The 26,524-nt window shown below is 47.6% G+C and overlaps 2 protein-coding genes across 2 annotated transcripts in view; both read left to right on the top strand.

The window, feature by feature from the left end:
* Positions 1-26,524, top strand: part of LOC148042286 (SLAM family member 6-like) — a 979,974-nt gene that overhangs the window by 142,640 nt on the left and 810,810 nt on the right. The gene's annotated exons all lie outside the window — the stretch shown is intronic.
* LOC148042307 (uncharacterized) overlaps positions 21,510-26,524 on the top strand; it is a 29,507-nt gene continuing 24,492 nt past the window's right edge. Inside the window, 3 exon segments of the mRNA XM_087703031.1 lie at positions 21,510-23,052; positions 23,054-23,105; positions 23,108-23,286. Of these exon segments, the coding sequence (XP_087559157.1) occupies positions 21,574-23,052; positions 23,054-23,105; positions 23,108-23,286 (1,710 nt within the window). The 5' untranslated portion in view covers positions 21,510-21,573.

Here is a 26,524-nt window from a genome sequence, read left to right as displayed (position 1 = left end):
AACCTTTTCTTTGTAATTTACAACATGCTCTCACGAACTTGGTTAGCAGAATAATATCCGTCATCAGAGCTAGCATAATAGACAACCACGTCATCATCGTCCTCATCAACCTCTGTAGTTGCCGTACAGATGCAATCAACACCCCCACATGCACATCCTACAGCGTCGTTGTCATCGTTTGAAAAGTCCCTTTTACCAACCCTTGGTAGCCAAATGGGGTAATCACGACTCTTCAGAATCACGGGTTTAACATCATCATTAATATCCTCAGTAAACGTGCTGGTGGTATACTTCGTAGGGTTTCGATAATACGGAAGTCATCTGTGGCTTCTTCCTCACTGGAGATGTTTCTAGTGATATACTTCGTAGGTCTTCGATAATACGGGAAGTCGTCTGTAGCGTCTTCCTCACTGGAGGTGTTTCTAAAAATCATGTCATAGTTATATCCAGGATATAACTCTTTGCTTGTATACTGCTTTTAAACCGGCTGTGTAAAACGCACCGATGTGAAGTTCCTCTGGCAAGTAATTATGACGTCATAATTATTCATACCGAAAGGGATTGTGGGTCTGTTGTGTTTGTCGTTACTACGTCCCCGTGTGAAAGGCCACGGGTGTCACAACCGGCGGGTTGCGTCTTTTGAAACCGTGCTACCGGGGATGAGGCTTTCGGGTTCACTTGGGGTTTGCCTCACCATGACCTTAAAGTACTTCATTTAAAAAGGAGTTCCGGCATTTTGGGGGAGGGTGGTTGGGGCTGAGGGTTAGGGATTGATGTCATAAATGGGGAGGGGTTACACTGTAAACAAAAACACGTCACAAAAAGGGGTGGAATCATAACAAAATACGTCACACAAAGGGGCGTGGCTAAAAACATAAACAATAACAAGGGGGCGGGGCTTATAAGCCAGATTTTGGTATGTACTCCATACAGGCATATTTGGATAACACATCGATCACTGTTAAGATAAATTTCATGCCATTGTTTTCAAAGGCAAATCCTGTTAAACCCACAAGGTCTGCTTGCCACTGACAGTCTATGCAAGATACTATTGTTGCATTCCTAGGAAAATTAATTCTTGTGGGTTTATGAAGGACGTAGGCATCTTGCCCAGACAGCCATGCTTTGACCTGTTTCAGCGTTAAGTTTTTAATGCTCTTCCGCCCCGCGTTAAATAGTGATGTTGCACCCCCATAGCTGCCCGTACTTTCTGGTCTATAATACAATTCCTTCAGTACCTTTTTATACTTCATCCTGCACCGTTAACCCGTACAATAAAACACACGTCGCTCTTTAGCATAAACCTTTTCTTTGTAATTTACAACATGCTCTCACGAACTTGGTTAGCAGAATAATATCCGTCATCAGAGCTAGCATAATAGACAACCACGTCATCATCGTCCTCATCAACCTCTGTAGTTGCCGTACAGATGCAATCAACACCCCCACATGCACATCCTACAGCGTCGTTGTCATCGTTTGAAAAGTCCCTTTTACCAACCCTTGGTAGCCAAATGGGGTAATCACGACTCTTCAGAATCACGGGTTTAACATCATCATTAATATCCTCAGTAAACGTGCTGGTGGTATACTTCGTAGGGTTTCGATAATACGGGAAGTCATCTGTGGCTTCTTCCTCACTGGAGATGTTTCTAGTGATATACTTCGTAGGTCTTCGATAATACGGGAAGTCGTCTGTAGCGTCTTCCTCACTGGAGGTGTTTCTAAAAATCATGTCATAGTTATATCCAGGATATAACTCTTTGCTTGTATACTGCTTTTAAACCGGCTGTGTAAAACGCACCGATGTGAAGTTCCTCTGGCAAGTAATTATGACGTCATAATTATTCATACCGAAAGGGATTGTGGGTCTGTTGTGTTTGTCGTTACTACGTCCCCGTGTGAAAGGCCACGGGTGTCACAACCGGCGGGTGCGTCTTTTGAAACCGTGCTACCGGGGATGAGGCTTTCGGGTTCACTTGGGGTTTGCCTCACCATGACCTTAAAGTACTTCATTTAAAAAGGAGTTCCGGCATTTTGGGGAGGGTGGTTGGGGCTGAGGGTTAGGGATTGATGTCATAAATGGGGAGGGGTTACACTGTAAACAAAAACACGTCACAAAAGGGGTGGAATCATAACAAAATACGTCACACAAAGGGGCGTGGCTAAAAACATAAACAATAACAAGGGGGCGGGGCTTATAAGCCAGATTTTGGTATGTACTCCATACAGGCATATTTGGATAACACATCGATCACTGTTAAGATAAATTTCATGCCATTGTTTTCAAAGGCAAATCCTGTTAAACCCACAAGGTCTGCTTGCCACTGACAGTCTATGCAAGATACTATTGTTGCATTCCTAGGAAAATTAATTCTTGTGGGTTTATGAAGGACGTAGGCATCTTGCCCAGACAGCCATGCTTTGACCTGTTTCAGCGTTAAGTTTTTAATGCTCTTCCGCCCCGCGTTAAATAGTGATGTTGCACCCCCATAGCTGCCCGTACTTTCTGGTCTATAATACAATTCCTTCAGTACCTTTTTATACTTCATCCTGCACCGTTAACCCGTACAATAAAACACACGTCGCTCTTTAGCATAAACCTTTTCTTTGTAATTTACAACATGCTCTCACGAACTTGGTTAGCAGAATAATATCCGTCATCAGAGCTAGCATAATAGACAACCACGTCATCATCGTCCTCATCAACCTCTGTAGTTGCCGTACAGATGCAATCAACACCCCCACATGCACATCCTACAGCGTCGTTGTCATCGTTTGAAAAGTCCCTTTTACCAACCCTTGGTAGCCAAATGGGGTAATCACGACTCTTCAGAATCACGGGTTTAACATCATCATTAATATCCTCAGTAAACGTGCTGGTGGTATACTTCGTAGGGTTTCGATAATACGGGAAGTCATCTGTGGCTTCTTCCTCACTGGAGATGTTTCTAGTGATATACTTCGTAGGTCTTCGATAATACGGGAAGTCGTCTGTAGCGTCTTCCTCACTGGAGGTGTTTCTAAAAATCATGTCATAGTTATATCCAGGATATAACTCTTTGCTTGTATACTGCTTTTAAACCGGCTGTGTAAAACGCACCGATGTGAAGTTCCTCTGGCAAGTAATTATGACATCATAATTATTCATACCGAAAGGGATTGTGGGTCTGTTGTGTTTGTCGTTACTACGTCCCCGTGTGAAAGGCCACGGGTGTCACAACCGGCGGGTGCGTCTTTTGAAACCGTGCTACCGGGGATGAGGCTTTCGGGTTCACTTGGGGTTTGCCTCACCATGACCTTAAAGTACTTCATTTAAAAAGGAGTTCCGGCATTTTGGGGAGGGTGGTTGGGGCTGAGGGTTAGGGATTGATGTCATAAATGGGGAGGGGTTACACTGTAAACAAAAACACGTCACAAAAGGGGTGGAATCATAACAAAATACGTCACACAAAGGGGCGTGGCTAAAAACATAAACAATAACAAGGGGGCGGGGCTTATAAGCCAGATTTTGGTATGTACTCCATACAGGCATATTTGGATAACACATCGATCACTGTTAAGATAAATTTCATGCCATTGTTTTCAAAGGCAAATCCTGTTAAACCCACAAGGTCTGCTTGCCACTGACAGTCTATGCAAGATACTATTGTTGCATTCCTAGGAAAATTAATTCTTGTGGGTTTATGAAGGACGTAGGCATCTTGCCCAGACAGCCATGCTTTGACCTGTTTCAGCGTTAAGTTTTTAATGCTCTTCCGCCCCGCGTTAAATAGTGATGTTGCACCCCCATAGCTGCCCGTACTTTCTGGTCTATAATACAATTCCTTCAGTACCTTTTTATACTTCATCCTGCACCGTTAACCCGTACAATAAAACACACGTCGCTCTTTAGCATAAACCTTTTCTTTGTAATTTACAACATGCTCTCACGAACTTGGTTAGCAGAATAATATCCGTCATCAGAGCTAGCATAATAGACAACCACGTCATCATCGTCCTCATCAACCTCTGTAGTTGCCGTACAGATGCAATCAACACCCCCACATGCACATCCTACAGCGTCGTTGTCATCGTTTGAAAAGTCCCTTTTACCAACCCTTGGTAGCCAAATGGGGTAATCACGACTCTTCAGAATCACGGGTTTAACATCATCATTAATATCCTCAGTAAACGTGCTGGTGGTATACTTCGTAGGGTTTCGATAATACGGGAAGTCATCTGTGGCTTCTTCCTCACTGGAGATGTTTCTAGTGATATACTTCGTAGGTCTTCGATAATACGGGAAGTCGTCTGTAGCGTCTTCCTCACTGGAGGTGTTTCTAAAAATCATGTCATAGTTATATCCAGGATATAACTCTTTGCTTGTATACTGCTTTTAAACCGGCTGTGTAAAACGCACCGATGTGAAGTTCCTCTGGCAAGTAATTATGACGTCATAATTATTCATACCGAAAGGGATTGTGGGTCTGTTGTGTTTGTCGTTACTACGTCCCCGTGTGAAAGGCCACGGGTGTCACAACCGGCGGGTGCGTCTTTTGAAACCGTGCTACCGGGGATGAGGCTTTCGGGTTCACTTGGGGTTTGCCTCACCATGACCTTAAAGTACTTCATTTAAAAAGGAGTTCCGGCATTTTGGGGAGGGTGGTTGGGGCTGAGGGTTAGGGATTGATGTCATAAATGGGGAGGGGTTACACTGTAAACAAAAACACGTCACAAAAGGGGTGGAATCATAACAAAATACGTCACACAAAGGGGCGTGGCTAAAAACATAAACAATAACAAGGGGGCGGGGCTTATAAGCCAGATTTTGGTATGTACTCCATACAGGCATATTTGGATAACACATCGATCACTGTTAAGATAAATTTCATGCCATTGTTTTCAAAGGCAAATCCTGTTAAACCCACAAGGTCTGCTTGCCACTGACAGTCTATGCAAGATACTATTGTTGCATTCCTAGGAAAATTAATTCTTGTGGGTTTATGAAGGACGTAGGCATCTTGCCCAGACAGCCATGCTTTGACCTGTTTCAGCGTTAAGTTTTTAATGCTCTTCCGCCCCGCGTTAAATAGTGATGTTGCACCCCCATAGCTGCCCGTACTTTCTGGTCTATAATACAATTCCTTCAGTACCTTTTTATACTTCATCCTGCACCGTTAACCCGTACAATAAAACACACGTCGCTCTTTAGCATAAACCTTTTCTTTGTAATTTACAACATGCTCTCACGAACTTGGTTAGCAGAATAATATCCGTCATCAGAGCTAGCATAATAGACAACCACGTCATCATCGTCCTCATCAACCTCTGTAGTTGCCGTACAGATGCAATCAACACCCCCACATGCACATCCTACAGCGTCGTTGTCATCGTTTGAAAAGTCCCTTTTACCAACCCTTGGTAGCCAAATGGGGTAATCACGACTCTTCAGAATCACGGGTTTAACATCATCATTAATATCCTCAGTAAACGTGCTGGTGGTATACTTCGTAGGGTTTCGATAATACGGGAAGTCATCTGTGGCTTCTTCCTCACTGGAGATGTTTCTAGTGATATACTTCGTAGGTCTTCGATAATACGGGAAGTCGTCTGTAGCGTCTTCCTCACTGGAGGTGTTTCTAAAAATCATGTCATAGTTATATCCAGGATATAACTCTTTGCTTGTATACTGCTTTTAAACCGGCTGTGTAAAACGCACCGATGTGAAGTTCCTCTGGCAAGTAATTATGACGTCATAATTATTCATACCGAAAGGGATTGTGGGTCTGTTGTGTTTGTCGTTACTACGTCCCCGTGTGAAAGGCCACGGGTGTCACAACCGGCGGGTGCGTCTTTTGAAACCGTGCTACCGGGGATGAGGCTTTCGGGTTCACTTGGGGTTTGCCTCACCATGACCTTAAAGTACTTCATTTAAAAAGGAGTTCCGGCATTTTGGGGAGGGTGGTTGGGGCTGAGGGTTAGGGATTGATGTCATAAATGGGGAGGGGTTACACTGTAAACAAAAACACGTCACAAAAGGGGTGGAATCATAACAAAATACGTCACACAAAGGGGCGTGGCTAAAAACATAAACAATAACAAGGGGGCGGGGCTTATAAGCCAGATTTTGGTATGTACTCCATACAGGCATATTTGGATAACACATCGATCACTGTTAAGATAAATTTCATGCCATTGTTTTCAAAGGCAAATCCTGTTAAACCCACAAGGTCTGCTTGCCACTGACAGTCTATGCAAGATACTATTGTTGCATTCCTAGGAAAATTAATTCTTGTGGGTTTATGAAGGACGTAGGCATCTTGCCCAGACAGCCATGCTTTGACCTGTTTCAGCGTTAAGTTTTTAATGCTCTTCCGCCCCGCGTTAAATAGTGATGTTGCACCCCCATAGCTGCCCGTACTTTCTGGTCTATAATACAATTCCTTCAGTACCTTTTTATACTTCATCCTGCACCGTTAACCCGTACAATAAAACACACGTCGCTCTTTAGCATAAACCTTTTCTTTGTAATTTACAACATGCTCTCACGAACTTGGTTAGCAGAATAATATCCGTCATCAGAGCTAGCATAATAGACAACCACGTCATCATCGTCCTCATCAACCTCTGTAGTTGCCGTACAGATGCAATCAACACCCCCACATGCACATCCTACAGCGTCGTTGTCATCGTTTGAAAAGTCCCTTTTACCAACCCTTGGTAGCCAAATGGGGTAATCACGACTCTTCAGAATCACGGGTTTAACATCATCATTAATATCCTCAGTAAACGTGCTGGTGGTATACTTCGTAGGGTTTCGATAATACGGGAAGTCATCTGTGGCTTCTTCCTCACTGGAGATGTTTCTAGTGATATACTTCGTAGGTCTTCGATAATACGGGAAGTCGTCTGTAGCGTCTTCCTCACTGGAGGTGTTTCTAAAAATCATGTCATAGTTATATCCAGGATATAACTCTTTGCTTGTATACTGCTTTTAAACCGGCTGTGTAAAACGCACCGATGTGAAGTTCCTCTGGCAAGTAATTATGACGTCATAATTATTCATACCGAAAGGGATTGTGGGTCTGTTGTGTTTGTCGTTACTACGTCCCCGTGTGAAAGGCCACGGGTGTCACAACCGGCGGGTGCGTCTTTTGAAACCGTGCTACCGGGGATGAGGCTTTCGGGTTCACTTGGGGTTTGCCTCACCATGACCTTAAAGTACTTCATTTAAAAAGGAGTTCCGGCATTTTGGGGAGGGTGGTTGGGGCTGAGGGTTAGGGATTGATGTCATAAATGGGGAGGGGTTACACTGTAAACAAAAACACGTCACAAAAGGGGTGGAATCATAACAAAATACGTCACACAAAGGGGCGTGGCTAAAAACATAAACAATAACAAGGGGGCGGGGCTTATAAGCCAGATTTTGGTATGTACTCCATACAGGCATATTTGGATAACACATCGATCACTGTTAAGATAAATTTCATGCCATTGTTTTCAAAGGCAAATCCTGTTAAACCCACAAGGTCTGCTTGCCACTGACAGTCTATGCAAGATACTATTGTTGCATTCCTAGGAAAATTAATTCTTGTGGGTTTATGAAGGACGTAGGCATCTTGCCCAGACAGCCATGCTTTGACCTGTTTCAGCGTTAAGTTTTTAATGCTCTTCCGCCCCGCGTTAAATAGTGATGTTGCACCCCCATAGCTGCCCGTACTTTCTGGTCTATAATACAATTCCTTCAGTACCTTTTTATACTTCATCCTGCACCGTTAACCCGTACAATAAAACACACGTCGCTCTTTAGCATAAACCTTTTCTTTGTAATTTACAACATGCTCTCACGAACTTGGTTAGCAGAATAATATCCGTCATCAGAGCTAGCATAATAGACAACCACGTCATCATCGTCCTCATCAACCTCTGTAGTTGCCGTACAGATGCAATCAACACCCCCACATGCACATCCTACAGCGTCGTTGTCATTGTTTGAAAAGTCCCTTTTACCAACCCTTGGTAGCCAAATGGGGTAATCACGACTCTTCAGAATCACGGGTTTAACATCATCATTAATATCCTCAGTAAACGTGCTGGTGGTATACTTCGTAGGGTTTCGATAATACGGGAAGTCATCTGTGGCTTCTTCCTCACTGGAGATGTTTCTAGTGATATACTTCGTAGGTCTTCGATAATACGGGAAGTCGTCTGTAGCGTCTTCCTCACTGGAGGTGTTTCTAAAAATCATGTCATAGTTATATCCAGGATATAACTCTTTGCTTGTATACTGCTTTTAAACCGGCTGTGTAAAACGCACCGATGTGAAGTTCCTCTGGCAAGTAATTATGACGTCATAATTATTCATACCGAAAGGGATTGTGGGTCTGTTGTGTTTGTCGTTACTACGTCCCCGTGTGAAAGGCCACGGGTGTCACAACCGGCGGGTGCGTCTTTTGAAACCGTGCTACCGGGGATGAGGCTTTCGGGTTCACTTGGGGTTTGCCTCACCATGACCTTAAAGTACTTCATTTAAAAAGGAGTTCCGGCATTTTGGGGAGGGTGGTTGGGGCTGAGGGTTAGGGATTGATGTCATAAATGGGGAGGGGTTACACTGTAAACAAAAACACGTCACAAAAGGGGTGGAATCATAACAAAATACGTCACACAAAGGGGCGTGGCTAAAAACATAAACAATAACAAGGGGGCGGGGCTTATAAGCCAGATTTTGGTATGTACTCCATACAGGCATATTTGGATAACACATCGATCACTGTTAAGATAAATTTCATGCCATTGTTTTCAAAGGCAAATCCTGTTAAACCCACAAGGTCTGCTTGCCACTGACAGTCTATGCAAGATACTATTGTTGCATTCCTAGGAAAATTAATTCTTGTGGGTTTATGAAGGACGTAGGCATCTTGCCCAGACAGCCATGCTTTGACCTGTTTCAGCGTTAAGTTTTTAATGCTCTTCCGCCCCGCGTTAAATAGTGATGTTGCACCCCCATAGCTGCCCGTACTTTCTGGTCTATAATACAATTCCTTCAGTACCTTTTTATACTTCATCCTGCACCGTTAACCCGTACAATAAAACACACGTCGCTCTTTAGCATAAACCTTTTCTTTGTAATTTACAACATGCTCTCACGAACTTGGTTAGCAGAATAATATCCGTCATCAGAGCTAGCATAATAGACAACCACGTCATCATCGTCCTCATCAACCTCTGTAGTTGCCGTACAGATGCAATCAACACCCCCACATGCACATCCTACAGCGTCGTTGTCATCGTTTGAAAAGTCCCTTTTACCAACCCTTGGTAGCCAAATGGGGTAATCACGACTCTTCAGAATCACGGGTTTAACATCATCATTAATATCCTCAGTAAACGTGCTGGTGGTATACTTCGTAGGGTTTCGATAATACGGGAAGTCATCTGTGGCTTCTTCCTCACTGGAGATGTTTCTAGTGATATACTTCGTAGGTCTTCGATAATACGGGAAGTCGTCTGTAGCGTCTTCCTCACTGGAGGTGTTTCTAAAAATCATGTCATAGTTATATCCAGGATATAACTCTTTGCTTGTATACTGCTTTTAAACCGGCTGTGTAAAACGCACCGATGTGAAGTTCCTCTGGCAAGTAATTATGACGTCATAATTATTCATACCGAAAGGGATTGTGGGTCTGTTGTGTTTGTCGTTACTACGTCCCCGTGTGAAAGGCCACGGGTGTCACAACCGGCGGGTGCGTCTTTTGAAACCGTGCTACCGGGGATGAGGCTTTCGGGTTCACTTGGGGTTTGCCTCACCATGACCTTAAAGTACTTCATTTAAAAAGGAGTTCCGGCATTTTGGGGAGGGTGGTTGGGGCTGAGGGTTAGGGATTGATGTCATAAATGGGGAGGGGTTACACTGTAAACAAAAACACGTCACAAAAGGGGTGGAATCATAACAAAATACGTCACACAAAGGGGCGTGGCTAAAAACATAAACAATAACAAGGGGGCGGGGCTTATAAGCCAGATTTTGGTATGTACTCCATACAGGCATATTTGGATAACACATCGATCACTGTTAAGATAAATTTCATGCCATTGTTTTCAAAGGCAAATCCTGTTAAACCCACAAGGTCTGCTTGCCACTGACAGTCTATGCAAGATACTATTGTTGCATTCCTAGGAAAATTAATTCTTGTGGGTTTATGAAGGACGTAGGCATCTTGCCCAGACAGCCATGCTTTGACCTGTTTCAGCGTTAAGTTTTTAATGCTCTTCCGCCCCGCGTTAAATAGTGATGTTGCACCCCCATAGCTGCCCGTACTTTCTGGTCTATAATACAATTCCTTCAGTACCTTTTTATACTTCATCCTGCACCGTTAACCCGTACAATAAAACACACGTCGCTCTTTAGCATAAACCTTTTCTTTGTAATTTACAACATGCTCTCACGAACTTGGTTAGCAGAATAATATCCGTCATCAGAGCTAGCATAATAGACAACCACGTCATCATCGTCCTCATCAACCTCTGTAGTTGCCGTACAGATGCAATCAACACCCCCACATGCACATCCTACAGCGTCGTTGTCATCGTTTGAAAAGTCCCTTTTACCAACCCTTGGTAGCCAAATGGGGTAATCACGACTCTTCAGAATCACGGGTTTAACATCATCATTAATATCCTCAGTAAACGTGCTGGTGGTATACTTCGTAGGGTTTCGATAATACGGGAAGTCATCTGTGGCTTCTTCCTCACTGGAGATGTTTCTAGTGATATACTTCGTAGGTCTTCGATAATACGGGAAGTCGTCTGTAGCGTCTTCCTCACTGGAGGTGTTTCTAAAAATCATGTCATAGTTATATCCAGGATATAACTCTTTGCTTGTATACTGCTTTTAAACCGGCTGTGTAAAACGCACCGATGTGAAGTTCCTCTGGCAAGTAATTATGACGTCATAATTATTCATACCGAAAGGGATTGTGGGTCTGTTGTGTTTGTCGTTACTACGTCCCCGTGTGAAAGGCCACGGGTGTCACAACCGGCGGGTGCGTCTTTTGAAACCGTGCTACCGGGGATGAGGCTTTCGGGTTCACTTGGGGTTTGCCTCACCATGACCTTAAAGTACTTCATTTAAAAAGGAGTTCCGGCATTTTGGGGAGGGTGGTTGGGGCTGAGGGTTAGGGATTGATGTCATAAATGGGGAGGGGTTACACTGTAAACAAAAACACGTCACAAAAGGGGTGGAATCATAACAAAATACGTCACACAAAGGGGCGTGGCTAAAAACATAAACAATAACAAGGGGGCGGGGCTTATAAGCCAGATTTTGGTATGTACTCCATACAGGCATATTTGGATAACACATCGATCACTGTTAAGATAAATTTCATGCCATTGTTTTCAAAGGCAAATCCTGTTAAACCCACAAGGTCTGCTTGCCACTGACAGTCTATGCAAGATACTATTGTTGCATTCCTAGGAAAATTAATTCTTGTGGGTTTATGAAGGACGTAGGCATCTTGCCCAGACAGCCATGCTTTGACCTGTTTCAGCGTTAAGTTTTTAATGCTCTTCCGCCCCGCGTTAAATAGTGATGTTGCACCCCCATAGCTGCCCGTACTTTCTGGTCTATAATACAATTCCTTCAGTACCTTTTTATACTTCATCCTGCACCGTTAACCCGTACAATAAAACACACGTCGCTCTTTAGCATAAACCTTTTCTTTGTAATTTACAACATGCTCTCACGAACTTGGTTAGCAGAATAATATCCGTCATCAGAGCTAGCATAATAGACAACCACGTCATCATCGTCCTCATCAACCTCTGTAGTTGCCGTACAGATGCAATCAACACCCCCACATGCACATCCTACAGCGTCGTTGTCATCGTTTGAAAAGTCCCTTTTACCAACCCTTGGTAGCCAAATGGGGTAATCACGACTCTTCAGAATCACGGGTTTAACATCATCATTAATATCCTCAGTAAACGTGCTGGTGGTATACTTCGTAGGGTTTCGATAATACGGGAAGTCATCTGTGGCTTCTTCCTCACTGGAGATGTTTCTAGTGATATACTTCGTAGGTCTTCGATAATACGGGAAGTCGTCTGTAGCGTCTTCCTCACTGGAGGTGTTTCTAAAAATCATGTCATAGTTATATCCAGGATATAACTCTTTGCTTGTATACTGCTTTTAAACCGGCTGTGTAAAACGCACCGATGTGAAGTTCCTCTGGCAAGTAATTATGACGTCATAATTATTCATACCGAAAGGGATTGTGGGTCTGTTGTGTTTGTCGTTACTACGTCCCCGTGTGAAAGGCCACGGGTGTCACAACCGGCGGGTGCGTCTTTTGAAACCGTGCTACCGGGGATGAGGCTTTCGGGTTCACTTGGGGTTTGCCTCACCATGACCTTAAAGTACTTCATTTAAAAAGGAGTTCCGGCATTTTGGGGAGGGTGGTTGGGGCTGAGGGTTAGGGATTGATGTCATAAATGGGGAGGGGTTACACTGTAAACAAAAACACGTCACAAAAGGGGTGGAATCATAACAAAATACGTCACACAAAGGGGCGTGGCTAAAAACATAAACAATAACAAGGGGGCGGGGCTTATAAGCCAGATTTTGGTATGTACTCCATACAGGCATATTTGGATAACACATCGATCACTGTTAAGATAAATTTCATGCCATTGTTTTCAAAGGCAAATCCTGTTAAACCCACAAGGTCTGCTTGCCACTGACAGTCTATGCAAGATACTATTGTTGCATTCCTAGGAAAATTAATTCTTGTGGGTTTATGAAGGACGTAGGCATCTTGCCCAGACAGCCATGCTTTGACCTGTTTCAGCGTTAAGTTTTTAATGCTCTTCCGCCCCGCGTTAAATAGTGATGTTGCACCCCCATAGCTGCCCGTACTTTCTGGTCTATAATACAATTCCTTCAGTACCTTTTTATACTTCATCCTGCACCGTTAACCCGTACAATAAAACACACGTCGCTCTTTAGCATAAACCTTTTCTTTGTAATTTACAACATGCTCTCACGAACTTGGTTAGCAGAATAATATCCGTCATCAGAGCTAGCATAATAGACAACCACGTCATCATCGTCCTCATCAACCTCTGTAGTTGCCGTACAGATGCAATCAACACCCCCACATGCACATCCTACAGCGTCGTTGTCATCGTTTGAAAAGTCCCTTTTACCAACCCTTGGTAGCCAAATGGGGTAATCACGACTCTTCAGAATCACGGGTTTAACATCATCATTAATATCCTCAGTAAACGTGCTGGTGGTATACTTCGTAGGGTTTCGATAATACGGGAAGTCATCTGTGGCTTCTTCCTCACTGGAGATGTTTCTAGTGATATACTTCGTAGGTCTTCGATAATACGGGAAGTCGTCTGTAGCGTCTTCCTCACTGGAGGTGTTTCTAAAAATCATGTCATAGTTATATCCAGGATATAACTCTTTGCTTGTATACTGCTTTTAAACCGGCTGTGTAAAACGCACCGATGTGAAGTTCCTCTGGCAAGTAATTATGACGTCATAATTATTCATACCGAAAGGGATTGTGGGTCTGTTGTGTTTGTCGTTACTACGTCCCCGTGTGAAAGGCCACGGGTGTCACAACCGGCGGGTGCGTCTTTTGAAACCGTGCTACCGGGGATGAGGCTTTCGGGTTCACTTGGGGTTTGCCTCACCATGACCTTAAAGTACTTCATTTAAAAAGGAGTTCCGGCATTTTGGGGAGGGTGGTTGGGGCTGAGGGTTAGGGATTGATGTCATAAATGGGGAGGGGTTACACTGTAAACAAAAACACGTCACAAAAGGGGTGGAATCATAACAAAATACGTCACACAAAGGGGCGTGGCTAAAAACATAAACAATAACAAGGGGGCGGGGCTTATAAGCCAGATTTTGGTATGTACTCCATACAGGCATATTTGGATAACACATCGATCACTGTTAAGATAAATTTCATGCCATTGTTTTCAAAGGCAAATCCTGTTAAACCCACAAGGTCTGCTTGCCACTGACAGTCTATGCAAGATACTATTGTTGCATTCCTAGGAAAATTAATTCTTGTGGGTTTATGAAGGACGTAGGCATCTTGCCCAGACAGCCATGCTTTGACCTGTTTCAGCGTTAAGTTTTTAATGCTCTTCCGCCCCGCGTTAAATAGTGATGTTGCACCCCCATAGCTGCCCGTACTTTCTGGTCTATAATACAATTCCTTCAGTACCTTTTTATACTTCATCCTGCACCGTTAACCCGTACAATAAAACACACGTCGCTCTTTAGCATAAACCTTTTCTTTGTAATTTACAACATGCTCTCACGAACTTGGTTAGCAGAATAATATCCGTCATCAGAGCTAGCATAATAGACAACCACGTCATCATCGTCCTCATCAACCTCTGTAGTTGCCGTACAGATGCAATCAACACCCCCACATGCACATCCTACAGCGTCGTTGTCATCGTTTGAAAAGTCCCTTTTACCAACCCTTGGTAGCCAAATGGGGTAATCACGACTCTTCAGAATCACGGGTTTAACATCATCATTAATATCCTCAGTAAACGTGCTGGTGGTATACTTCGTAGGGTTTCGATAATACGGGAAGTCATCTGTGGCTTCTTCCTCACTGGAGATGTTTCTAGTGATATACTTCGTAGGTCTTCGATAATACGGGAAGTCGTCTGTAGCGTCTTCCTCACTGGAGGTGTTTCTAAAAATCATGTCATAGTTATATCCAGGATATAACTCTTTGCTTGTATACTGCTTTTAAACCGGCTGTGTAAAACGCACCGATGTGAAGTTCCTCTGGCAAGTAATTATGACGTCATAATTATTCATACCGAAAGGGATTGTGGGTCTGTTGTGTTTGTCGTTACTACGTCCCCGTGTGAAAGGCCACGGGTGTCACAACCGGCGGGTGCGTCTTTTGAAACCGTGCTACCGGGGATGAGGCTTTCGGGTTCACTTGGGGTTTGCCTCACCATGACCTTAAAGTACTTCATTTAAAAAGGAGTTCCGGCATTTTGGGGAGGGTGGTTGGGGCTGAGGGTTAGGGATTGATGTCATAAATGGGGAGGGGTTACACTGTAAACAAAAACACGTCACAAAAGGGGTGGAATCATAACAAAATACGTCACACAAAGGGGCGTGGCTAAAAACATAAACAATAACAAGGGGGCGGGGCTTATAAGCCAGATTTTGGTATGTACTCCATACTACTAAGGCAGTGTTTTTCAACCTTTTTTGTGCAAAGGCACACTTTTTTCATGAAAAAAAATCATGAGGCACACCACCATTAGAAAATGTTAAAAAAAATTAACTCTGTGCCTATATTGACTTTATATAAAGTAATTCTAGGGCCTAGAAGACAGAAAGGAGGACCCAAGCAGTGGGGGGGGGGAGGGTCCCCTGCCCGGTCAGCTTGGAAGGATCTTTCCCTGCCCAGTGAAGGTTGAAGGGGCTGCAGGAAGGGCCAAAGTGACATCCACGAAGCTGATCACTCCAATCAGGGAAGGGGAGCGGCACCTTTGTCCCATCCTGAGAAAGCCCCTGGCAGCCTGGGCTGCCTCTGGGTTCCCCTCCTCCAGGGAAGGGAGCATTGGTGATGGGCAGGCGGCTGCCCGGGGCAGTCTTGGAGAGCGAAGGTGAGGACCTCCTTTGTCCAAATGGGGATCTCTCTTCCGCTACCCACACCGCCAGTGGTCAGCCTCTACCCCCCCCCAGCCCGCTTCCCTCCCTTTCTTCGGGTCGGGCCGTTGGAAGGGGCGGGTTGGGCTGAGCCGGGCGGCGGACGAGACTCCTTTCTCAGCCGCGCAGGGCTCCTGGCGGACCCTGGCCCCGCGGGACTGCAGCTCCCTTGGACGTTTGAGGACGAGAGGGGCGCTTTGGCCATGGTAGTGATCCTTCGTTTATTCCCTGGAGCCGTCGGCCGGGCTGGGCATCTTTGGCTTGAAGCCAGCGAGAGGGCCCCTGTGCCCCAGCGGAGAGCGGGCGGGCTGTGGGCTCCCGGTCCCCACATCAGTTTGCCTCAGTTGGCGCGGCTCCAGGGTCACTGCCTGTCAAGCGGGACACCAGGTCGCGCGCCACCCCTTTTGCTCCAATTCGGGGTGTCCTGTTCTGTCGAGGCTCGCGGCGAGGCGGCGCTCGAAACCTGCCACCTGCCCCGAACGGAATGCGCCGCGCGAAATGTCTCCCCCGCAGCTCCGGCTGTCCAGGAGGGTGGCCGGTCGGACCCAGCGCGGTCTCACGTACGGCGCGGCAGCGGGAGCGAGCAGGCGGGCGGCGACGGCGGGTGGGGGGGTCTCAAGCCCCAGAGGCGCTCGCGGGGCAGAGCGGCATCCCAGGCGCGCCGCACGCCCCGCCCGAGCCACACGGTAGTTGGCCGGCGTGGAGGAGAGAGCCAGCGGGGCGAGGAGACAGGAATCGCCTCCCCCGATGCACCACGGAGTCCTGCCGACGAAAAGGTCGGCTGGCACGGGTCATCCTGCCGCTCATCCAGCCGAGAGCTGCCGGCCCGCAGCAAGCTTGTCTCCTGCCGCTTGTCTCCTGCAGGGGTGGCGCGACGCGGGGGCGTTTCTGCTCGGCCTCCTCCTGCGACTCTGCGGGCGAGGAAGAGGTTGGTGGCTGCTCACACACACACACACATTCTCCCAAGCACAGAGCGGGAAAGGCGAGCAGCGACACCGGGCTGCTTCCTCCGCCGCCGCCTTCATGCAACGTGCACATTCCCTCTCTCTCAATTTCTCTTGGCTTGCAGCTGCAGCTGCTCTCAGGCAGGGTCAGCCCAGAGCCTGCAATGACAAGCCCCACCCTTGCGCGGCTCCCTCCCTCGGGCTCGTCGTCCCCTGGAGAAAATAGGATCGCGCACGCGTGCAACGGCCACGGGGCTTGCCGTAGCTCTGGTTCGGGTGAAAGGGACGACGGCGGCGGGAGATTAAGCGAATTCGCCCCGAAGGCTCCCAAGACAACAGAGGCATTTTAAAAACGATTTTTTGGGGGAAGGGGGGGGGGCGAGTGTTTTTCCCACGGCACACCTCACACTGTGCCGCGGCACACTAGTGTGCCGCGGCACAGTGGTTGAAAAACACTGTACTAAGGGATTAAAAGGGAGCCAACACAATTTGGAATACACTGGGCTGTTTGTATAATGGGTTTGGAGATGTTGGTGCCGCTGTTGGCCTTTCAACTGTTATTCTGCATGGTGAGTTTGCTTACTCTCTTGTAACCCCTTCCTCTCCTCTCCTACCTAGGGGTAGGGAAAGAAAAGGCACAAGTGGGGCACAGGATAATGCATACCGACTGTAATGTTAATCGTGTAAGTGAAAAATGCTGTGAAATCATGCATGTATCGATTGTAAAGTTATTGTTAGAGCACCAGCATAACTTCAAATAGTTACTGAACAAATTAATTAGTCAGTGAGGTTTTGATGTCACTCCGTTTCTCAGAGACGTATATTACTATAAAAGATCCCAGCTTTGTATGTTGGGAATTACTATTAATGAATTGGTTCGACAATCTTCAATGATCTTCCAGGTTGCCTGACCACCTCTGGCACTGAGTTTTTTTGAGTGCCCATGTAACTCTAAATAAATAAATAAAATACTGTTGTAGAATCATACAAGTCTGAAAGTAGAAATCTCCTTTGCCCCTCCTGTGCTCCAAAAGAGGATTGAAGCCTCGGAAACAGGCCCTGGTTATTTAACAGAGGTGTTGATTGACCACCAGCTTATCAAGTAGTTTAGGAACTGAGGGATTGTCAGCACAAGACACAACGAACCAACCAACCGGAAGACATTGTATAAATGTGAAGCATAGAATAGCCCAAAGAACATACATACAAGAGCAGAGTTGGAAGGGACCTTGGAGGTCTTCTAGTCCAACCCCCTGCCTGGGCAGGAAGCCCTATACCATTTCAGACATGGCTGTCCAACATCTTCTTAAAGACTTCCAGTGTTGGGGCATTCACAACTTCTGCAGGCAACTTCTGTTCCACTGGTTAATTGTTCTTAACTGTCAGGAAATTTCTCCTCGGTTCTAAGTTGCTTCTCTCCTTGATTAGTTTCCACCCATTGCTTCTTGTTTTACCCTCAGGTGCTTTGGAGAATAGTTTGACTCCCTCTTCTTTGTGGCAACCCCTGAGATATTGGAAGGCTGCTATCCTGTCTCCCCTGGTCCTTCTTTTCATTCAACTAGAGATACCCAGTTCCTGCAACCGTTCTTCGTATGTTTTAGTCTTCAGTCCCAATCTTTGTTGCTCTTCTCTGCACTCTTTCCAGAGTCTCCACATCTTTTCTACATCGTGGAGACCAAAACTGGATGCAAATATTCCAAGTGTGGCCTTACTAAGGCCTTATAAAGTGGTATTAACCCTTCACGTGATCTTGATTCTCTCCCTCTGTTGATGCAGCCTAGAACTGTGTTGGCTTTTTTGGCAGCTGCTGCACACGGCTGGCTCCTATTTCAATGGTTGCCTGCTAAGACTCCAAGATCCCTCTCAGAGTTACTGCTGTTGAGCAAGGTACCACCTGTACTGTACCTGTGCATTTGGTACCACCTATTGATTGAGGATGGGCAGAGTCTTTTTTCCCCCCCACTAAGCCATCTCCATCTTTCATTCCAGCCTCAGTCTCCCCTGTTAGCCCTGTGAAGGAATCCAGCCTATTTATTTTATTAAGTTTAAGCACTACCGATCTCACAGTTCCAGAAGAAGCACAACCAGGAGGAACAGCCCTGTCTTTATTGCACGGCTGCATTGACAGGACCTTGCAAGGTGCTGGGTTCCCCCATGGAAATGGAGATGGGGTAGGCTGCCCTACGACAGCCATAGGTTAGCCCATCCCCATCGGGGGAGCCCAAATCAAGATTGGACTGGAAACCAGGGGAAGAGGGGGTGAGACTGTGAGGAAGGGGGAGGAAAACCAGGGCAACAGACCCCCTGACAAGCTCTCAGGGGAGAGAACAGGGCAGCCCCCCCTGCAAGACTCCAGCACGGCTTCAAATTTACCCAACCTCAGCTGTGAAAGCCCTTTTAGTGTCAGTGTTCCAAATATCATCCCAGTTTTCCCAGTTCTAGTTTCCCAGTTCGGCTGAACAAGCAGTGGTGGTGGCAGGAGGCTCCGCCCACCCACCTAGACACTTCTGTGCACGCACTGAAGCATTGCGCAGTGCAAGCACAAGCAAATCGGTAGTAAACCGGTTAGCAACCCACCACTGGTCCGGTTGATCTGCAATTTCCTGCAACTTGGTCTGAAAGTCCCCATACCAAATGAATAGGTATAAAGCAGAGGTTCCCAAACTTGGCAACTTTAAGACTTGTGGACTTCAACTCCCAGCTCTGTTGGCTGCAGAATTCTGGGAGTTGAAGTCCACAAGTCTTAAAGTTGTTTGGGAGCCACTGGGATAAAGGAGCTGGTCCCTGGCTCAAAAGGAGTAACTGAGAGGGATCCAAGTCTCAGCCAGCAGTGTGCGGCCTCTTCCAAAAACGGCAATGCAGTTCTAGGCTGCTTCAACAAAGGGAGAGTTTCAAGATCGTGGAATTTGCTGGGACCATTTCACATTGCACTTCATACATTTGCACTTTGTGCATTGCATGTTAAAGAAGAATTATTACTCAAGTACATACAAATAAATACTGCAATGGAGCTTGCCATCAAGGTCATAGCTAGGGACGGACATAAAGGGGGTCAGTCACCTGACCAACCAGAACGTTACTGGGGTATTTTAAAGGGCTTTGCTGATGGGTCCCCAGCCAAGGGGGCAGTTTTAGACAGAGCCAAGTGGGGCCACGTTTCCCACCTTAGGAAGTGTATTTCTGATTTATGAAGCCCCAATGTGGAAGCGGTTCGCCTTTGCTTCTTCCAGGCAGAGTGGAGATCTCTTTGTGGTCTCCTGTCTCCAAAGCCAATTGGGCCCATTTAAATTAGAGGCCAGCTGGCAGCTGCCATTCACGGGACACGCTTGGCATGGGATGACCTTTCCCAGGATCCCCAACCGTCCTTTCTGGAAAACAGGCCACTGCAGCCCCTGAGCATGTACAGAGTTTATTTGCGCCCCCTGTTCCCACCCCGCCTTCTCCGGCCCCTGTTTGGTCGTAGCCAGATTTGTCCGGAGCTGGGGGGGCTTTTTGGTCTCCTTGGCTGGGACGTCCAGCGGCTCTTGTCCCATGGGGGGCCTCGGGGTCTCCTCCGCTGCAGGGTTGGGGGTCCCTGTGGCCAGAGGGCATCCTCAACCGCAGGGGATCCGGTCTAGGGGATCAAGTCCAGAGGAGCCACCGAAGCAGAGCAACTGCAGGAGCCTCTCCAGCTCCTTCTCCAGGGGCCCCAGAGCTCCCCCCCCCGCGGCTGGTCTCCCCCCTGCTCAGCCCCAAAGGGAGGAGGGGTCCTTTTCCCCCCCTGCAGGAAAGGGTGGGGGGATCCCCTCCTGGGATCCGCTTCTCCCCCCCCCCTTGGGATCCCTGGCTTTCCAGTGGATCCCCCTGTCCCTCCTGGGCTCCCTCGTCTCCCAATGGCCTCCCAGGATCCCCTCGGGCTGAGCTCCGTCCCTTCCCGGGATCCCTTCGGCTGCTTGGCTCCTGGCCCGGCGGTTCTCCTCCTGGGGGTGGCGGGGCCTTTTCCCAGGGGTCGCCCGAGACCCCCGGGGGGAGCCTGGCAGGAGAAGCCGGGGAAGGGAGGAGGCGGGCCTTCCCTTCGGAGCCTCCCCTTCAGCTCCCCGGGCGAAGCTCCGCCGCCCCCGCCAGGAGCCTCCCGCGCCCAAAGGAGCCGCCCGAAGGGAAGGGGCGGCGGGAGGGGCGGGGCCACCACGGCTCCTCCCACCGAAGCCCCGCCCTCCCTCCGCCTGTCCGGGTGGCTGGCTGTGGGCAGGGGGCGGGGCGGAAGGAGGGGCCGGAGTGGGGACAGACGCGCAAGCGCAGAGGACGCTGGGAAAGCAGCTCCCTCCCAGCGACGGCGCTCGGTGGGCGGAGCTACGGAGGCCGAGACGGACCGTTGCTGAGGCGGAAAACCAGGCGCGGAGAATGAAATAAAAGAAAGGAACGTGGCGGCGAAGGGAAGGCTGGAGCCCAATTTGCGCTTGGGGGTCACCGCTGCAGGAGGAACCGTGTCGAACGGCATCAGGAAGGCTGAGAACCGAACTGTTCTAGCGGGTCCCTTTCTCTCCTTCGGGGGAACGACAAGGAGGCGGTGCCTGGAGAGGAGGAGGCGGGGCTTCACAGGAAGGAGGGGTTGGGAAATGGAGCGCCTTCACTTTCGGAACCAGTGAGCTGACGGAAGGAGCGGTCCGCTTCGGAGGCGGAGAAGCCGGAAGTAAGTAGAGGCTGCTGGGGCGGAGGGGCACCCTGGGAGGGTCTCCTTCGGGTCCTCGTGAGGGGGGGTCTCGGCCTGGGCCTCTCCTGCGGTGAGGGGGACGCCGCCGTGACCCGCCTCTCTTTCTCCCCTGCAGGAGGACGGAGGAGCCCGGCGGGGGAGGGAAGGAAGTAAGCGCCGCCCGAGGGGAGGAGGAGGAGAGCAGGCCCCGCGGAGCAGCCCCGGGAGACGGCGGGGAAAGGCCGGGGGGCTCCGGAGCTGCAGGAGGGATGAGCCCAGCGGGAGCCCGGGAAAGGCGGCTGCCTGGAGGGCGATGCGGGGAGGAGGAAACGGGGGGAGAGGCCAAGACGGGCCTGGAGAGCGGAGGGTCCTTCGGAAGACCCCGGAATCCCCAAAGGATCCAGGAGGAAGAAGAGATATATCAGTGCCCGGAATGTGAAAAATTCTTCAAGAGAAATGAGTATCTTCGAAAGCATCTAAAGGCCCATTCAGGAGAAAAACCTCATAAATGTCTGGAGTGTGGAAAGAGCTTCAGTGAGAGGAGCCACCTTTATGCACATCAAAGGATCCACACAGGAGAAAAACCTCATAAATGTCTGGAGTGTGGAAAGAGCTTCAGTCGGAGGAGCCACCTTTATGCACATCAAAGGATCCACACAGGAGAAAAACCTCATAAATGTCTGGAGTGTGGAAAGAGCTTCAGTGAGAGGAGCACCCTTTATGCACATCAAAGGATCCACACAGGAGAAAAACCTCATAAATGTCTGGAGTGTGGAAAGAGCTTCAGTCAGAGGAGCCACCTTTATACACATCAAAGGATCCACACAGGAGAAAAACCTCATAAATGTCTGGAGTGTGGAAAGAGCTTCAGTCAGAGGAGCCACCTTTATGCACATCAAAGGATCCACACAGGAGAAAAACCTCATAAATGTCTGGAGTGTGGAAAGAGCTTCAGTCAGAGGAGCCACCTTTATACACATCAAAAGATCCACACAGGAGAAAAACCTCATGAATGCCTGGAGTGTGGAAAGAGCTTCAGTCAGAGGAGTGACCTTTATAAACATCAAAGGATCCACACAGGAGAAAAACCTCATAAATGTCTGGAGTGTGGAAAGAGCTTCAGTCGGAGGGGAAACCTTTATACACATCAAAAGATCCACACAGGAGAAAAACCTCATAAATGTCTGGAGTGTGGAAAGAGCTTCAGTCGGAAGGCCAGCCTTTATGCACATCAAAGAATCCACACAGGAGAAAAACCTCATAAATGTCTGGAGTGTGGAAAGAGCTTCAGTCAGAGGGGCCACCTTTATGCACATCAAAGGATCCACACAGGAGAAAAACCTCATAAATGTCTGGAGTGTGGAAAGAGCTTCAGTCAGAGGGGCAGCCTTTATACACATCAAAATATCCACACAGGAGAAAAACCTCATAAATGTCTGGAGTGTGGAAAGAGCTTCAGTCAGAGGAGCAGCCTTTATAGACATCAAAGGATCCACACAGGAGAAGAACCTCATAAATGTCTGTTGTGTGGAAAAAGCTTTAGTCAGAGGAGCCACCTTTATGCACATGAAAGGATCCACACAGGAGAAAAACCTCATGCATGCCTGGAGTGTGGAAAGAGCTTCAGTCAGAGGGGCAACCTTTATACACATCAAAAGATCCACATAGGAGAAAAACCTCATAAATGTCTGCAGTGTGGAAAGAGCTTCAGGCAGAGGAACAAACTTTATGCACACCAAAGGATTCACCCAGGGGGAAAAACCTCATAAATGCCTGTTGTGTGGAAAGAGCTTCAGTCAAAAGGGAAACTTGTTCAGCATCAAATAATCCACACTACAGAGAAACTCTACCAATGCCTGGAGTGGGGAAAGAGCTATACTGAGCGTAGAGGCCTCCATCAAGACCAAATAATTCACAAGGGCGTGGGAGAAGTCACAGAGTGTGTCTTGGGAATTGAATTTTGCATCCAATTTGGCCAATTGTGAATTGACACGCTAGGGATTTGTCCCAAGTGCACAAACTTCCAGTGTCCTAACAAAGCAACAGAATAATGATATCCATGATAATTGTAATTCCAATAAGGGGGTTGAGTAAAGAGGAGATTAAGAAAAGTAAATAGTTGCCAAATAAGGGAGTTTCCCAGGCTGATTAAGAAAGGACTTTTCAAGTGTACATGCTAGATGTTTCAACTGGCTACAATGAGATGCCATTTCTCATGTGAATGTTCTCTTCTGTAATGCAATTCTCATTTCAGTGCTGGTGCTTAATATTATGGGATGTTACTGTCCACGTCTCTGATATAACTGTAGCTGAGCAGGATGATTTCTTCCATGCTTTAAAAACAGGCTGATCTATATTTATAAATATATGTTTTCTATATTTTTTTAAAAAAAATCTTATTTCTTCCATACAATCAATTTTTCTTTTCTACTTTTTCTACTGTGTTGAGTATAAAATGAAACCTGGTTCTGTTTCCTCTTTGGTTGAGGGAAATCTGTTTGCTACAATACTCTAATAAATTGCTTTTAAATTGACATCCCACTTGGTGCTTAATTGGAACAATTGTTCTGTCATTATTTGATTCGCTCTATATAGGTTTTCCAAATGTCCGAACCATGTAAGACCATCTCCAGACATCTGACACTCTTGCCAGTTGGATCCCCAGAATGGTCCCCTTGTCTTCCAGCAGAAACCGCTACAATGGACTCTCTTAAGGCCAAGAAAACTTCATATTCTCGTATCTCACCTCTTCGACCTCCCACTAGGTGCAGTGATTAGGTGTTTCCCAGTTGTCAGGATGGTTAAAGTCCCCTATTTTTATGCTTCCTGTTAACCAGCTAAATGATTAGCAAAAGGTTCTTCTAGTTCCTCTGATTGGATAATCCGGAGTTTACACCTATGGTAACCACATTCCGTTTTCCTTTCATAATAACCCAAGTGCATTTAATGAAGGATTTGGGGGGGGGGGATTTAGTGGGTTTTTTTTTTGCAATTCTAAAAAGGGTTAGCTGTTGATGTGTAACTTCACCTCTTCTTCTATTGCGTCTGTTTTGAAATTTTTAAATGCTTCTGGGTTTCATCCCACCAGGTTTCAGTAATGGCAAGAATGTATTTGTTCTCATGCACTAAGAGAAAATTTACTCAATCATTGAATTGAACAACATGGATGTGCTTTAAAAAATACACGGCTAATAACCTTTGTCTTAGTAACAATTGCAGTTGAACTTATACACCGCTTTACAGCCTTCTCTAAGGGGTTTACAAGAGTTAGCATATTGCTCTCAACAATCTGTAAGCGCTTTCCGGCCCAGTCCCTGAACTCCTAGAGCAAATCTTGTGAGTAGATCTCTTCAGGAAAGAGCCTCTGCAATGCATGGCCTTCGTGAAAAGAGGATCTTAGCTGCTGTCCTGAAAGTGGGCACCATTCTGAGAGCACCTGCAGTGATTTTTGGCCACTCCAACATGGCAGCCACTTTGTGGACAGCACTCCGTGGCTTCCACTCTCTAGGGAAGCTGAGGGCCAAAGCAGCTGCTCTCTTCCAGCATCCTAATCTAATGGGATTCTGGAGATCCTATTTGGAAGGACGTATGAGCCACAGCCCTGCCTTAATGGAACTTCCACATGCAGGGAAGTAGGCAGTGGGGCACCCCGAGGGTCTCCCTGGGGCCCAATACTCTTTCCTTAGGAATACCAACTAGCATTAATTACTAGGTAAGCGGGGAAGGGAGCAGGAAGGGACCTGGGGGGGTGTCACTTAGTGTGACAGCCAATTGATCGACAAACACAAGATGTGAGACCAGAATATTCTTCTATTTTGGTACCAGGATAGAAGGACCCTGGCCTTGAAAGCCTCCAAGTCCCAGATTACAGTTTTACACTCAATTTGTATACTCCCAGGTGAGTCACACACCCTCCCTTGCCCTGCCAATAATGCCAGTAGTATTTATTGGTTAGCTGAGTTACAGCCCCCCCCCAAAGCCTTTACACTTGTTATTCTTAAATAGCGACACCTCAGGCCACCTATTGCCTATCCCAGGTCACAGGTATCTTGCAAAGCTTCTAGTTTCATGTTCTAGCCATGTGGTTTTGGGGGTTTTCCTGTAAGGGGGCTATTCTTGCATTCAACATCCTGGCTAAGTGGTTTCTGACAGGTAAATTGTTTCCTTCTGTGGAAGCCCAAAGATTCAGGAAAGAATTGCAATTGAGTCCAAGGCTCCAGAATGAGAAGTGAGGATGGAAGGTGGACTAAATTATGATTACGCTCAGGTACCACCAAGAGTTTCCCACAAAAGGAAGATAAGGCCAGGAGAGAAACTGCACAGAGGTTCCTGAACTACAAAGAGGGGGGGGGGGGGAGACACCAGTATTCTAAAATGACTTTTATCTTCTTCCCTGAAGGATTTGACCCTCCCAAATGTAGGCGACCCACAACAATAAAAACGTGCTTTAACATTTGCAAAGCCGCCAGGAGCCTCCGGGGTTCAGGTGGCCGGGAAATTTCAATGGTGTTGATTATAAGACCCGGAAGGATGGCGACATTCAAGGCTTCTTTCAGGCTGGCAACAGCCATCGCCACCTCGCCCGCTCCTCCTTCCAGCGGGGGGGGAGGAAGGGGGTCTTGGTGCCAGGCGGCCAGCAGCACCTGGACCCAGCTGCAACCCCCCCTTCTCCACCCCACCTGCCCCAGGAGGAAAGGGGGCCACGCGGAGATGCCCAGGGGCTGCAGGCTGAATGGGGCGGGGAAGGGAGCAGCTCCGGGGAGGCAGAAAGGGTTCCGGCCCAGGAAAGCCGAGGCTGCCCATGGGACCCTCCCTCCGTTCCCGTCCATTGCAGCCCCTTTGGGAATCCCCCATTCGCCCCCATCGCCCCCCCCTCTTTAGTTTGGCTAAGCCGGGCGAAGGGGAGGGAGCGGCGGGGCGGAGCTAGCGGCGCAAGGGAGGAGCCAAACGAAGGGAGGGAAGGCGGCCGCTGCAGAGTCGAGTAGGGGGTGTGGCCCGGCGACAGCCCGCCATTGGGGTGGGGCAGAAGCTGCTCCGATGCAAATGAGGCGAACTGGCGGGGAAAGCGCACGGGGCGTGACTAGAAGAGGAAGAGGCGTTGCTTGGCTGAAGGAGACTCTCACATTCGGATTCCATGCAGCCGCTGAAGGACTTTCCCGATTCGAGTGCGCATGCGGCCTGATGCAGGTGGGGGGGGAGCAGGGGATGCCGGGAGTGGAA

Source organism: Thamnophis sirtalis, unplaced genomic scaffold (assembly GCF_051295495.1).
Source record: "Thamnophis sirtalis isolate CommonGarterSnake01/CBP01778 unplaced genomic scaffold, rThaSir2_p1.2 scaffold_18, whole genome shotgun sequence".
In the NCBI taxonomy this organism is placed as follows: domain Eukaryota; kingdom Metazoa; phylum Chordata; class Lepidosauria; order Squamata; family Natricidae; genus Thamnophis; species Thamnophis sirtalis.
This window is presented reverse-complemented; position numbering and strand designations above follow the sequence as displayed.